At 48.3% G+C, this 16135-nt stretch overlaps 1 protein-coding gene across 1 annotated transcript in view; it reads left to right on the top strand.

The window, feature by feature from the left end:
* Window positions 1–16135, top strand: part of RGS22 (regulator of G protein signaling 22) — a 119459-nt gene that overhangs the window by 42361 nt on the left and 60963 nt on the right. The window contains exons 13-14 of the mRNA XM_081952679.1: window positions 11651–11756; window positions 13572–13697. Of these exons, the coding sequence (XP_081808805.1) occupies window positions 11651–11756; window positions 13572–13697 (232 nt within the window). The remainder of the gene's footprint in view (window positions 1–11650; window positions 11757–13571; window positions 13698–16135) is intronic.

Genomic DNA, 16135 nt, shown 5'->3' with positions numbered 1-16135 from the left:
CTTCCTTGAAGTCTATCCTCGAAGGGACCTGGATTAGGGATTCCTGGCCTCCATCGATCTTACGGAGGCCTATCTCCATATCCTGATTGCACCGGACCATAGGAAGTTCCTTAGTTTTTCATATGGGGTTCCATTATCAGTACAGGACTCTTCCCTTTGGTCTGGCTTCGGACCCCAGGACCTTCACTAAGGTGCTGGCGGTGGTCACAGATTATCTCAGGTCTGTCCCAATTCGAATTCAAATTTTTTTTTCCAGAAAATTTTATTGGTTTTTTAAAACATTTATAAGGAAAAGGGTAGGTGGAATGGTATACAAATTTTGGCAGTTGCAAGTATGGCAGACGCCCCCTCCCTCCAAACTCATAAGATACATCTATGTATAAAACATTAATGCAAAATTGTATAAAATCAGCATATTAATTCTATAAAAAAAATTCAATCAGCTTATATATTATGATATACAGTCTAGATATAATTTCATTATTACTTTCGGTCTGTTTATAACAATGTGATTTTCTTATTCATTTTTGTGATCTGAGCTTTCTTAGTGTTGCCCCTTCTCCCCCCGCTGGCAGAGCTCCGGCCCCTCCCGTGTCCTGTGTGACCGTTGTAGAGTCTTCTGTTTTTTCTAGGTTCGCTTTATTTTTTTCCATAAAGGCCTGAGCCTCTATGGGTGTATTGATTCTGATTCTTGTCTCCTCCCAGAATATCAGCATCCCTTCAGGCATCAACCATCTAAACCACACCCCTTTCTGGTATAATTTATTCGCCAATTGCGAATAATTTTTCCTTTTCTCCCTAATTTTTTGGGGGATCTGCTTCAAGATGGTTATCTCCCTGTCGTGATATGTCAATGCTTGCCCCCTTTGTACACCCAGAATTATGTCTCTTGTGCTTTTCCTAAGAAATTTGATATGGACCTCCCTGGGTACATTGTGTGTTCTGGCATATGCTGAGTTCACTCTATAGACCAGGTCTATCTCCCATTCCATCTGTTGTTTATCTTTGTGTATATATTCAGCTAAAATATTAGTCATGATGTCCCTTATGTTTTCCCCATCTGCTTCTATAACATTTTGAAATCTAAGATAAAAGGACATTCTCTCAAATTCTGTTTTCATTTGTTGTATATCAAGTTCTTTGTTACCCTTCTGCAAAGCTTCTACCCCTCCCCCTCGCCTCCGCCACCCCACCCTCCACAAGGTCCAGTCTCTGTGAGTTCTTATAAATTTGGACTTGATTCTCTTTAATTTCTTCCTTCATTTCCTTTAATTGTTTCTTAATTTCTTCCTGGCCCTGTATGAGTTGCTGAAGCATTTGTTGCAAATCCATCTCTGTACTCTTAGGTTGCATCAGTTCTGTAATCTTTGACTGTGTGGCAGGACTGGATGTTGCAGATGTCGGTGCAGAGGTAGCAAAGCCAGGTTTTCCAGGTGGTGGTCTTTTTGGAGACATAGTTTATAAAGCAGAGAGATCAGTCAGTGTAGAGACTGGACAGGTGAAGAGGTAGAGCAGGCAGATGAGTTCAGGAGGCAGAAGATCCAAGCAGCTGGGAGTTTCTTTGGTCAGTCTAGCAATAGAGGAAAATTTTCTCTCCAGAGGGTTCAGGAAATAGCAATCCACAAGAGATTCTTCTGGGTGACACGGAGACAAAGACCGGAAGCCTGAATTTTAAAGGTGGAGTCAGGTTTCACAGTTCATGAAGACAACGGAAGTGTGCCATCTTGCCCTGCCAGCTTTGGGCTCAGAGGCATAATAAAATTTTAAAAGTTCAGAAAATTCTCAGTTCACCCATAAGTTCTGGAACTAAATCCAATGAAAGTCACTTTTACAGGGGTGAGGCATCATTAGTTGGCTCTCCCCCCTCCTCCTTCCCCTGGGGGCGAAAGCAAAATCTTCTCAAGCCGCTTGTCCAAGGGGGGGGAAATCCCCCTCCCTCTAGCCGCACCTCCAGCAAGAATCCGAAAGTTTAACTTTTTAAAAACGCTGAAAAGTCCATTATTTCAAAAGGAAGGGAATGAAGAAAGGAAGCCTCTCACCATACCGCTGCTGCTTCCTTCAGAAGTACGTTGTCCGCTCGGCATGGAGCGAGACGCATGCGCGCCCTCCAAAACTGCTCCCCGGTGCCTAGAGTGAAGCGGAGAAGCCCCCACCAGCCGCCGCCGATGCAGGGGCTCTCCGCGAGCCGCTCCCTCGGCAGGACGCCTCTTTGGGGTGTCCTGTGCCCCCCCAGAAGCGGGGGAAGCCCACCGGGAGAGCGGGAGCAGGCAAAGGCTTGCCTGTCGCCGTAGCCGCCGGAACCGGAAGTTGGAATTCAAATTTATTTAGATGATGACCTAGTTCAGGTGTGCAGTCCTGGGACTTCAAAGAAGGACCTTCAGTTCACCATTAGGACCTTGCAGTCTTTGGGCTTCTCCGTAATTTTCGAGAAGAGCCATTTACAGCCCTCTACACTCTTGTAACACTTGGGGGTGGTCATTGACACGGTAGAGAGTAGGGTGTACCTCTCACAAGATCGTAATAATAATAATAATAATAATTTTATTTGATTAGCCGCAACCCTCTCCCGAAGGACTCGGGGCGGCGTACAATCAAAACAGATAAAATACAGATAAAGATAAACATACATACATAAAGAACAAAGACATATACATGTGCATGGAGGAGGTAGACTCATAAGTGAAAGACAATTAAAAAACACAATTTAAAATCCCATTAAATAAAATTACTGAATTAAAAAACCCATCAGGAGCGTTATGAAGTTATGATTGAGCCAGGCCGGCTATTTGGAATAGGTGGGTCTTGAGCTTTACACGGAAGGAGTGGAGGTCAGTAGTGGTCCTAATATCCGGGGGGACGTCATTCCACAGGGCTGGGCCCGCCACAGAGAAGGCTCTGCTCCTAGGCGCCGCCCCATGGCACTGTCTGGTGGACGGCACCTGGAGAAGTCCCTCTCTGTGCGATCGGATGGGTCGTAGGGATGTATGGGGCAGAATACGATCCCGCAGGTAACTAGGTCCTGAGCCATGGAGCGCTTTAAAGATCGTAATCAAGACCTTGAAACGCACCCGATAGACCACAGGAAGCCAGTGCAGCTCGCGCAGGAGAGGTGTCACATTGGAGTACTTAGTACTCCCCATAATCACCCGCGCGGCCGCATTCTGGACCAACTGCAGTCTCCGAGTGCATTTCAAGGGAAGCCCCATGTAGAGAGCGTTACAGTAGTCCAGGCGAGACGTCACCAGCGCATGGGTGACTGTGCGTAGGGCGTCCCGGTCCAATAGGGGGCGCAATTGGCGCACCAGGCGAACCTGGTGGAACGCCCCCCTGGCCATAGCTGTCACATGGTCATCCATGGACAGCCTGGCATCCAGGAGGACGCCCAAATTGCGCGCCCGCTCCACGGGGGCGAGTTGAATGCCCCCAATGGCCAGAAATGGGATTAACTGGTTGAACCAGGGGGGCGGAACCCACAGCCACTCCGTCTTGGAAGGGTTGAGCTTGAGTCGGTTGTCATCCATCCAGACCCGTACGGCTTCCACACACCGGGACATCACTTCGACGGCCTCGTTGGGGTGGTTCGGGGTGGAAATGTACAGCTGAGTATCATCAGCGTACAGATGATATCCCACCCCAAAACCACGGATGATCTCACCCAGCGGCTTCATGTATGTGTTGAACAGGAGTGGCGAGAGGACCGACCCTTGTGGCACCCCACAAGTAAGGGGGCTTAGGGTCGACCTCTGCTCCCCTGCCAACACACGTTGTGTCCGGCCAGAGAGGTAGGAGCCGAACCACCACAAAACGGTGCCCCGGACCCCCAACCCCTCCAGTCGGTGCAACAGGATACCATGGTCGATGGTATCAAAAGCCGCCGAGAGGTCTAATAGGACCAGGATAGAGGAACAACCCCTATCTCTGGCCCTCCAGAGATCATCCACCAACGCGACCAAGGCCGTCTCTGTACTGTGCCCGGGGCGAAAGCCGGACTGGCGTGGGTCTAGATAATCATTCTCCTCCAGATGTCGTGGGAACTGAGAAGCCACCACACTCTCTACAACCTTCGCCAAAAAGGGAAGGTTGGAGACAGGACGATAATTGGCCAGCTCCGTAGGGTCCAGGGAAGGCTTCTTGAGCAAGGGTCTCACCACCGCCTCTTTCAAGGCGGCCGGAAGAGACCCCTCACCCAATGAAGCGTTCACTAGGCCCAGGAGCCAGTCGCGTGTAACCTCCCAGGATGCCAGTACAAGCCGGGAGGGACACGGGTCCAGTAAACATGTGGTAGGTCGCAGTCGTGCACGCAATCTGTCCAAATCCTTGATGACAACCAAGTCAAACTCCTCCCAGAAAGGTTTCTCAAGACTCGCCACTGGCGTCTCGACTGGGCCACTGAAGGGGACCCAATCCTTCCGGATTTGAGCGACTTTATCCTGCAGATATTTCCCAAATTCCTCTGCCCTACCCTGTAAAGGGGCCTCCCGCGGCCTCTGAAACAGAAGGGAGCGGGACACCCGAAACAGGGCGGCAGGGTGGTTCTCTGCGGATGCAATGAGAGCGGCACAATATTGGCGTTTGGCCGTTCTCAATGCCACTAGGTACGTCCTTAAATGGGCTCGTACCTGTGCTCGGTCAAATTCGGATCGGGAGGATCTCCAACGACTCTCTAGGCATCTCTTGCGGCGCTTCATCACCCTTAGCTCCTCGGTAAACCAAGGAGCCAGGGTGCATCGTTGCCGCCGGAGAGGCCGCAAAGGCGCCACCCGGTTCAAGGCCCCGGTAGTCGCATTATTCCACGCGGCCACCAGGTCCTCTACCCGAGGGCGGGTCAGGGCTGCAGGAGGTGGCCCAAGCTCCGTCTGGAACCTATCTGGTTCCATCAGGCGCCTGGGGCGGAACCATCTAGTGTTTTCCGGTTCCGCCTCCCCACAGCGAGGGGTAGCACCAGGGAAGTCAAGTCGGAGGAGTGAGTGATCTGACCATGACAGAGGAGTGATGGTTAAATTCACTCCTCCCAGATCACTCAACCACTGGCCAGAGACAAAAACAAGGTCCAAGGTGTGACCTCCCTCATGTGTCGGGCCCTGAATCATTTGAGTCAGGTCCATGGCTATCATGGAAGCCATGAACTCCCGAACCTCCTCTGATGCTTCTCCCACCTATGGCAGGTTAAAATCCCCCATCACTAGAAGTTTGGGGGTCTCAACCGCCACCGATGCAATCAGCTCGAGGAGCTCAGGCAGGGTCGCTGATGTATGGCGGGGAGCCAGGTATACTATCAGCAGGCCCAACTGCCTCCCAGGGCCCCATTTCACAACAAGGGATTCACATCCGGACGTCTGTGGCACAGTGGACTCCCTCGGCTCTAAGTCCTCCCGGATAATCACTGCTACCCCACCGCCCCTTCCCCGGGCCCGGGGCTGGAGAAATGCTTGGTAACCTGGTGGGCACATTTCCACGAGGGGTAAACCTCCCTCGTGGCCCAACCAGGTTTCCGTTATTCCCGCGAGGTCCGGCTCCCCCTCCAAAATTAGATCATGAATGAGGGGGGCCTTATTGACAATGGACCTCGCATTGCATAACAACAGCCTCAGGCCCTGGGCCTGCAGATCCTGACCACCTAGAACGCGGGGGTTGGTACAAGCGACCGGGTGTAACCAGCACCCACGGTCTCCCAACCGACTGCGAGTAGTTAATCTGTCCTCGTATCTGCCCCTCCCTACGACTGTTGGAATCAAAGAGCCCTGTATAGGAATGATATCCTCTCCCCCCTCCTCCTCTCCGCTCCTTCTGCTCGTGACCCCACCTGGTGACCTGGCTCTGTCATCGCTCCTGATCTGATCCACCCACCCCCCAACCCCTAAACCCCTAAAAGATTTTAAAAAACATTTAACTAAAACCCCCTGAGCCTCCGTTTCTTCCACCTTTCGGGGTCTATAAACCCGTCATCAAGGCGGGCCCTTGCAAGCGTCAAGGGCCATGCCTGCGAGAGGGGGGTCTCCCGCAGGCGGAGCAGGTCAAACCTCGAATAAATAATCTTAATCTTAGAATCTTAAAAAAAACACGATGGGGTCAGAATGTTATAGATGGTAAGTGGTCAGTCATAGAAAAAAAAAGGGGGGGAAGAGTTCTTAGATGACCAAATGGTGGTCTGGGTGGAGGAGAGATGGTCTAGGGTATAATCCAAATAGTCCCAATGTCCTAGTGATGTTACTGGCATCCATGACAGCTCTTTCAGCGGCTGCTGTTGAAACCAGCCTCTCACCTTCCAGTGTCCTTCCAACTCCTTCTTTTTCCTCTCTCTCCATTTTCCTCGGTTTCCTTCCAGTCTCTCCTTCTCTCCTTCCAAACCTCTCAGCTCACCAGCTCGCTCCTTCCAATCCTCTCGGTTCACCCATTCACCAGTCTCTTTCCTTCCAACCTCACATTCCTCCTTCCAGCCGTTCTCATCTTCTTCCTTCCTGTCGCTCTCTGCAAGACGTTCCAAAACGCTCCAAAAGGCTGTCACAAACGTCGCCATTTCCAGCTCACAACCTCTTTCCTCACCAGCGGGACAGCCTCTTCCCTTCCAGCCTCACGTTCCAAAACGCTCCAGCCTCCAGCCTCACGTTCCAAAACGCTCCAGCCTCCAGCCTCCAGCCTCACGTTCCAAAACGCTCCAGCCTCCAGCCTCACGTTTAGCCTCTTCCCTTCAAGCCTCACGTTCCAAAACACTCCAAAACGCAGTCACAAACGTCCAGCTCACCAGCCTCTTTCCAGCCTCAGCCTCTTTCCTTCCAGCCTCTCCTCACAATTCCTCTTTCTAAGCACTCTCTCCAAAACGCTCCACAACGCTCCAAAACGCTCCGAACGTTGCCATTTCCACTCACGCCGCCATTTCCGATGCCGGTCTCTCTCCCCCATTCCACAGATTGTTCGCTCTTTGTCCTTCCCTCCAGTCTTCTGATTCACCCTAGCGGACCCAAATGGGTCGAAAATGGGCCAGGGTGGTCATGCTAACTGACTTCCAACCCTCAGATGGAAATGAGGGTCGGAAATAACCTTTTCGCCCATCGCTGAGCTCCGTGGTATTCTGGAGCTTCAGGAGGCGACTGCCATCGCCGGAAGCTCCTCCTCCTCCTCAGGAGGGACAGTATCTGCCAACTGGTCCAGCAGATCCTCTGTCCCCATAGTGTTGCTCTCGCATCTGCTGGGGAAGTGCATCTCCTGCATAGCGATTGTCCCGTGGGCTTGACTTCATTCCAGAGAGCTGCAATGGTTCCTGCTTCCGTACCAGAGGGATGGTGCCAGTGACGCAAAGTTCCAGATTCCCGTTCCGCTCCAAGTCCGGCTGTCTCTGTGTTGGTGGATGTCTCCCGCCATGGACAAAGGGGCTCTATTCAGAGAGCCAGACAGGTTGGTGTTGATGACCGATGTGAGTCTCTCTGGTTGGGGGGCGCATCTCGACTCCCAGCTGGCCCAGAGACGTTGGTCGGCCTCTGACTTGCGTCAAAACATCAACTGGCTGGAGCACGTGATCCACCTAGCTTCCGTCATTTCAAGGAGAAGGTCAAGGGGAAGCATCTGCTGGTGCTGACAGACAACATCGCCGTGAAAGCGCATGTCAACAAGCAGGGGGGCATCCACTCAAAGGCCCTTCAGAACGAGGCTGCGAAGTTGAGGAATTGGGCAGAACATCATCTCCTGTCCCTGAGGGCACAGCATATCTCGGGGATGGACAACCTGCAAGCCAACTGGCTCAGCCGAGCAAAAGTGGACCACAGAGAATGGCAACTGCTTCCCAAGGTCTTCAACAGGATTTGCCAGAGGTTTGGCAGACCAGCTATGGATCTGTTCATCACGCCAGCCAACTCGCAGGTCCAGAGGTTCATCTCCCGGTACCCAGCTCGGGGTGCAGAGGATGTGGATGCCCTGTGGTGTCGTTGGCCGGAGGGCCTCCTGTATGCCTTTCCCCCTCTTCCCCTTATTCTCGGGGTCCTCAGGAAGTTGGTAGTGGAGGGGGCGGAGGTCATTCTAATGGCCTCTTATTGGCCCTGTCAGCCGTGGATTGTGGACCTGAGAGATCTGTCCGTGTCCCCCCACTGGAGGATTCCCTGGGAGGAGGTGGCTCTACGCCAGGGGACTCTGCATCATCCGGAGCCTCAGTGGCTCCAGTTGACCGTTTGGCACTTGAGAGGGAACAGTTGAGGGTGGCCCAGTTTTGAGCCAGTCATTACGACCATCGAGGCCTCCAGAAGAAAATCCTCTACCCACATCTACGACGCCACTTGGACTGCTTTTGTGTCTTGGTGCCGTTCCACACAGGTAAATCCAGCGCAAGCCTTGATACCTCAGGTGCTGGAGTTCCTGCAGGATGGGTTGGACAAGGGGCTTTCCCATAACACCCTCAAGAGGCAGGTTACAGCATTGGCAAGGTTCTTGGGGAGTTGGGTTCCCGTTCCCTAGCACAGGATCTGATCATTCTCTGGGGGGCGGCCAACCTTAGGACAAAGGGTGATGCATCGTTTCCCCATTTGGGATCTTCCAACAGTCCTGCAGGCGCTGACGGGGGCTCCCTTCGAGCCATTAAGGACGATGGACCTGCAGTTCTTCACCCTGAAGGTAGTGTTCTTGGTGGCCATCACGTCCGCCAGGCGCATTTCTGAGATCAATGCACTGTCCTCCAGGGAGGATCCGTGCACATTCCATGAGAACAGGGTGGTCCTCAGACTGGACCCTCAGACATTCTTCCCAAGGTCAATTCCCTGTTCCACAGGCACAGGAGATAGTCCTGGCGGATTTCTGTCCGGCACCATCCAGAAAGAGGGAACGCTTCAACTAGATGTGAGGAGGGCGTTGCGCATCTACCTTAAACGTATCTCTCCCCTCTGGAGGTCAGAGGCATTGTTTGTCTTCTTCGCCTTCCACCCTTGGGGCTAGGGTATACTCAGCTATCATTGGTAGAAGGATCAGGTCGGCTATTACTAGAGCCTACGAGGCTCACAGCTTTACGGTGCCGGCTGGAATTATGGCCCACTCCACCAGGAGCGTGGCCATGTTGGCAGCCTGGTCAACCCAGGCACCCATAGCGGATATTTTCAGGGCAGCAGCCTGGGCTTCCTCTTTGCCTTTCATCAGACATTACCGGGTGGACACTTACAGTTCGGCGGAGGCTTCATTCGGTAGGCGGGTTCTGCAGAGAGTATTTGCACCTCAAGAGGCTCAAGCTTCCGATTCCCTCCCTGGGACATCGAGTGTTGGTATGTCCCATCAATGATTCCTCCCATGGGATCACCTAGGAAACTGTCAGTTGGTCTTACCTGAACTGCGATCTCTAGGTTCCCACGGGAGGAGCACTTTCCATCCCAATTGGGCGCTGATGCAGGAAGTACCTGAGCGTTCTTGTTGTATTAGGTCGGTTCGGTTCTTGACTGGTTTGGTTGTTGTTCTTGTGTTCCGTTTGCTGTTCCTTACCATTCCTACCAGATTCCTCTTATACCGTTGACCTTCGATTAAACTGGGAGCCAGGAAGTGAGGCAGAGGAGAGTGGCCTCAATTTAACCTCAGTCTCAAGGCAAATGGGGTCTGAGAATATCCCACCAATGACTCCTCCCACGGGAACCTAGAGACCTGCAGTTCAGGTACGATCAACTGACATTCTAGGTGTGGTCTTACTAAGGCTTTATAGAGTGGTATTAATACCTCACTTGATCTTGATTGTATCCCTATGTTAATGTAACTTAGGATAGCATTTGCTTTTTTGGCTGCCGTTGCAAACTGCTGCCTCATATTTATGTAACTGGTTGTCCACTAAGACTTGAAGATCCCTCTCTCACAGCTGCTGCTAGTGTACTTCATCCTTAGCTAGACCAAGCAATGGCTTTGATGGGGCAGCATGCTTAACAAGGTCATGGGATATGGGAGAGGTTGTCAGGAACCGTGGTGTCACAAGGATCAGAAGGCAATATTGCAGGCTAACAGCTTCCAGGAGTTCAAGATAACCACTGCTACCTCTGTTGCATACCAAGGCTTGAACCCTTTCTGGTAGGAGATCAAATAATCTGCTTCTTTCAGGGTGCTGCAGTTTTAGTCCATCACCATTGTCTCAACAACCTTCCCCATAAAGGAGAGGTTGGAGATCAAATTATAGTAACTTAAATCAGTTGGATCCAGAAATGGCCTCCTCAGAAGGAATATACCATATTTTTGGCATATAAGACACACCTTTTCCCCCCCACAAAAACAGGGTGAAAATCTGTGTGGATCTTATACACTGAATGCTGCATTTTTGGCCTCCCGAACCCCTGCCACCTTCGCAAAAATGGAGGTGAAGAGGGTTTCGGAGGATTGAAAAGTGTTCTTGGGGGCTGGGGAGGGCAAAAATGAGCAAAAAACAGGCTATTTTTTGTGCATTTTTGCCCCCCCGAGCCCCAGGAGCACTCTACAAGCTTCCCAAAGCCTATGCATGCCCTGTTGTTTTTGGGAAAAACAGGCCTGTTTTCGTGAAAAATGGGGCATTTTTTTCTCATTTTTGACCCTCCAGCCCATTTGCAGGCCTCTCAAACTCTCTGCATGCCCCATTTTCCACAAAAAGTGAGGCATGCAGGGGGTTTGGGAGGCCTGCAGAGTGCAAAAAATGTTTTTAAATTTATCTCTTCAAAATCTTGGTGCGTCTTATACTCCGGTGCGTCTTATAGTCCAAAAAATATGGTACCTAGCTCTACAGAAGACTGCTAGTACATCTTCTTGCACAGAGAAGTATTCATAATCTCCTAGATTAGAGGTGTCAAACTGATGACCCATGGGCCAGATGCATCATATGCAGGCTATGCCCACCCCAGCTCTGTGAAGGGTAAGAATGTCATGAAACATCATGTGATGGCAACGTGATGCTTCGAGTTTGACACCCGTGTCCTAGAACCTAGCAGTTACCTGTCTACCTACAAGAGCCAGAATGTGCAGTGTTCCAAAGAACAAGTAGCAGGGAACACCTAGCGCCGTTACCTTTTTAGGCCAAAAGAACTGCTAGATAATACAGGTAGTCTTCAGCATATACAGTAACTAATAGCTTTGCAATTGTTTGTAGTTACAATAGAGCCTCCCCCCGCAAAAAGTACTCATGATCTGGTTCCAAAGTTCCAACAGCCAGCCCCCTTCCAGAGCCACATGACTGCTGAGCATCCAGCCTCCATTTATGGCCTTTTGCCATGTCCTAAAACACTCCATAGCAAATAATGGATTTGCTTACTGATTGCATTAGATTTATTTAACAGCGACTGTTGCAAGAAAAGATTGCAAAATGGAATTATGAATTCACTACACCTTCCTACTATTGGATAAGCTGCTGCGCTACTAATGCATATACATTATTATTTCCTAGTACTCAGCTTGCAAAAATCCATGCATAGGCAGATGCTGGTGTTATTTTCTATCCATTAAAAATAGAATAGTTTCTTCATTCATGAGACGCAGCCTCTCATCACAAAGAGGAGGCATACAAAAGGTTTAAGAACAAAAAAAGGAACTAAATCTTAATATATTTTCTTATTACCTTGAAGCAGTTAAAAGTGATGGTACTGATTATTTAGGTGTAAAATCAACAACACCAACCATGATTTAATTTCTCTGACTACCCTCAAGGTCCTTGTGTGCCTGTTTGTTTTTCATTGTGTAGGCCGGCAACAGCGTGCAGCACTGTGTCTCATATGACACTTAATGATAGAATGGATTACCTGAAACCACAACTCGATCGAAAATACACCTATGCAGAAATGATCCCTGTGAGTACCATTTGAGTACCAAGAACTGTGGCATTAAATCTCTTCTCTCTGAAGAGGCGGAATGTTTGTTTCTTTTTTTTAATTGTGGATGTCTAAATGAGAACTATTTTAGGTGATGGAGAACTGAATAGCCATTCTTCTGGGAAAACTCATGAACGTCAAGAGTTTACAGTTTCAAAAGGGCATATGAAAACTAATATGTTTATATATTTGGGGCAGCATCAAATAAAAACAAATGCAAAACTTATAGACGCTATGCAGGTGCACCTTCTTTATTCTTGTAGGTTCAAATCTCGTTAAAAGAATTAAATATAGAATGTGTAGTATGGAATACACCTACTGTATATTCCAAGAGTACCAATAAAAATGAAATTAGTTATTGGTTGATTTTAAACATTTATATATAATTGCCACATCTTATACTAAATTCTGGGAAACTCCCAATCAAGAATTAAAACAATATAAAAAATATGTAGTGCCTCCTACTGGTGTGCAGCTAATATAATAGCTAACTGCAAAATTTCTTGCCTTTTTATAAAAATGGCATAACAATGCTGAAATAATATTGCAATGGAGCATATTTGTGTGTATTCGTTAATCCTTTCCTTTTTCGATGAAGTAATCTTTTCCTGACAGATTTTTTTCTCAATTCATCTATGTTTGTGTCCAAAAGCTGAAAAAAAAATTGCCTTCAAGTTGAATATTGCTATCTAAAATTTAGTACCATGTCTCTGGTCTGAATCTGTCATCAGACTCAAATCTGGGATGAAAATTTGATTAAAATTTAGCAGGTCTATTAAGAACCAGCAGATATCAGAAATGCACCTAACTATCTATGGTTAGTTAACTGTTGCAGCTAAAACTACAATCAAGATATGTCCACTTGACATACGTCAAGAATGGTTAAAGAACAAGCGACACAAAATGAATCCCACGGCCAATTTTTGTTTGTATTTTTAAATGAGACTCAGCTGCTACCAGTCCCTTTTATCAAAACAGCAAACCTGATAAATTACAGAGACTTCCAGGGTCCCTTCATTATTAATTATTGCAAAGAAGTGAAAAAGATCAACAACTGTAACCATAGCACCAGTAGGATGTAAAAACTGCCATCACCTACATGGCGTTTTGTAGCCATTGAAAGGGGAAAATTGTTACTAAGAAGAAAACAGGGAGAAAGGAAGTGGGAGGCAGACAAATTTAACACCATATATAAGAAATTGAGGGCGGCCAGGGGGGGCTTCAAAAATTTAGCAAGGGGTTCTCTGCCCATTGCTAGGTGGGCATGGCCATGATGGACATGGCCTAGTCGGCCTCCTTCACTATGGCAGGAGGACGTTTTTGCCCATCCTGTGCTCTGGAAGCTTTCCTCAAGCCTCCAGGAGGGCAAAAACGGCCTCCCCAGGTTCTGGAGGCCCTCTGGAGGCTGGAAACAGCCTTATTTCCGGCCTTCCCAAACTTCCGGTAGGCCCGTTTTTCACCCTCCCCGAGTCTCCACTTGGATGTGTGGGGACTCCTGGGAGCGGCAGGGCGGGGTAGGCGGGGCCAGCCAGGAGTGGGATTTGAGGGTTCTCCGAACTGCACAGAATCTTAGCTAGAGGTTCTCCCGAACCCCTACGAACCCCCAGCAGCCCACCTCTGGGGGTGGGGGGAGGAGAAACCTATGAAGTTTGTAATAAAAACAGCAAAGCAAATTAGATATCTGATTGTGCTTTCTCTCTCTCTCAAATAAAAATAACAGCAGTTACAACGACAGTTTCACCCAAGACACAATGAAACTGCATTATCTTGATGAATTGTTGCTCTGTTATTCAGGGTAAAATCGCCCCAGATTTTTCCGAACTTGGAAGTTTTAAAATGGAAAGAATGCTGCAATCTCTTTTCTTGGAGAACAGAGCAGGCTACGTCTTCACTGACTTCTGTGAGAAATCAGACTGTATGGTAAGAAGAATTTCTTATTGGTGGATTTCTTGGTTGGATTTTCCCTGATAACTTGGGGTCTTCCCCACAGCTTTAAGGAGGAAAAGAGGCTTGTAAAAATCAAAAGAGTGTCTGGCCAAGGATCAGCAGTTTAGCTTGAAATTGAAGACTGATTTCAAAATCTACAGTTCTGCACATTTAGGCTAATTACATCTGAACATTAGTGTTTTTAATAAATATGCTGGCTGAAGTGGTTTTAGTCTAGCAAGTACAGTGTTAGTTTTCCATTGTGGGAATTTAAACATTTGAATAAGTGGAGCTGTCTTGCATTGGTTTAGTATCATCTCAGCTTCACTTGACTCTGGATGATCTGTTGCAGTCAACATATTTAATTCTTCCAAACAAAACTATTCTCTATTTCAAGAAAAGTTCTATTCGCAGTAGGTCATTGTACATTCATAGAGTTAAAGGTGGCTATTGTGGAATCACTTTTCTTCTTGAAAACTATGTAGTAAATTCTGTCTTAAGTGTGAACATATCTATTCAATTTTCACTAAAAATGGAAGAAAAATGTGTCACTGAAAAATCAAGATACATCAATCAATCAATCAATCAATCAATCTTGGAGTTCCGGTTCCGGCGGCGTCGGCGGCGGGCAGCTCTTTGCCCGCTCCGGCTCCCCGGTGGGCTTCCCCACTCCTTGGGGGGCACAGGACACCCCGCAGAGGGGTCCTGCCGGAGGGGCGGCATCGCAGGGGTCTCCTGCAGCGGCGGCGGCCGACGGGAGGTCTCTTGCGCGCCCAAGGCACCGGGGAGCAAGATCGGAGGGCGCTTCGCGTTTCTGCGCCTCGTGCCTCGCTAAAGCCGACCGGAGAATGCAACAATAGAAGGACGCAGCTGCGGTGCGGTGAGGTTGCTTCTCTCTTCACTCCCTATTCTGCACGAAGGATTATTCAGCTTTCTTTAAAACAACTTTCGGAGCAAGTTGGAGGCGCGGCTGGAGGGAGGGGGGTTTCCCCCCCCCTTGGACAAGCGGTGAGGAACAATTTTGCTCTCAGCCCCCGGGGGAGGAGGAGGGGGGAGAGCCAACGAATGAAGCCTCACCCAGGTTGAGATGATTTTCTTTTCAATTTAATTTTATATATTACTGTGATTTGAGGACTTCTGGAACTTTTTTAAAAACTTTGTTATGCCTCTGTGCCCAAAACTGGCAGGGCAAGATGGCACACTTCCGTTGTCTTTATGAACTGTGAAACCTGACTCCACCTTTAAAATTCAGGCTTCCGGTCTTTGTCTCCGTGTCTCCCAGAGGAAACTCTTGTGGATTGGTATTTTTTGATCTTTCTAGGGGAAACTTTTCATCTATTGCCAGACTTATTAGAGAGATTCTCTTCTGCCTGGTTCTCCTGCTCCCGGAATTCACCTGGCTACCCTTCTTTTCTAACTGTTTATCTTATATATGGACTGAACTTTTAACGTTATAAAGGATGGCATCCAAAAGACCACCTCCTGGAAAACCTGGCTTTGCCACGTCTGCTCCAACATCTGCAACATCCAGTCCAGCCACACAGTCAAAGATAACAGAACTGATGCAACCCAAGACTACAGAGATGGACTTTCAACAAATGCTTCAACAAATTTTACAGGGCCAGGAGGAAATCAAGAAACAGCTAAGGGAAATGAAAGATGAAATTAAAGAAAATCAAGCCCAAATTTATAAGAACTCACAAAGACTGAACCTTGTGGAAGGGGGGGTGGAGGAGGTGAAGGGGGTGGTAGAAGCTGTGCAGAAAGGGAACAAAGATCTTGACATCCAACAGATGAAATTAGAATTTGAGAGAATGTCCTATTATCTTAGATTTCAAAATGTTATAGAAGAAGATGGGGAAAACATAAGGGACATCATGACAAACATCCTGGCTGACTACACACACAAAGAAAAACAACAGATGGGGTGGGATATAGACCTGGTTTATAGAGTGAACTCAGCTTATGCTAGAACACACAATGTACCCAGGGAGGTTCACATTAAATTTCTTAGAAAAAGCACAAGAGATGAAATTCTAGGTGTACAAAGGGGGCAAGCATTGACATATCATGATATGGAGATAACCATTCTGAAGCAGATCCCTAAGAAGATTAGAGAAAAAAGGAAGAATTATTCGCAATTAGCGAATAAATTATACCAGAAAGGGGTGTGGTTTAGATGGTTGATGCCTGAAGGTATGCTGATATTCTGGGAGGAGACAAGAATCAGAATCAATTCACCCATAGAGGCGCAGGCCTTTATGGAAAAAAATAAAACACTCCTAGAGAAAACACCAGACATTACAACGGACACGCAGGACACGGGAGGGGCCAGAGCTCTGCCAGTGGAGGGAGATGGGGCAATAGCAAGAAGACTCAGATCACAAAAATAAACAAGAAAATCATATTATTATAAATTGACCGAAAGTGAT

This window comes from Natrix helvetica (genome assembly GCF_964273705.1).
Source record: "Natrix helvetica genome assembly, chromosome: 4".
Lineage (NCBI taxonomy): Eukaryota > Metazoa > Chordata > Lepidosauria > Squamata > Natricidae > Natrix > Natrix helvetica.
Note: the sequence above shows the minus strand (reverse complement) of the source record. Positions and strands in the feature narration are given on the sequence as shown.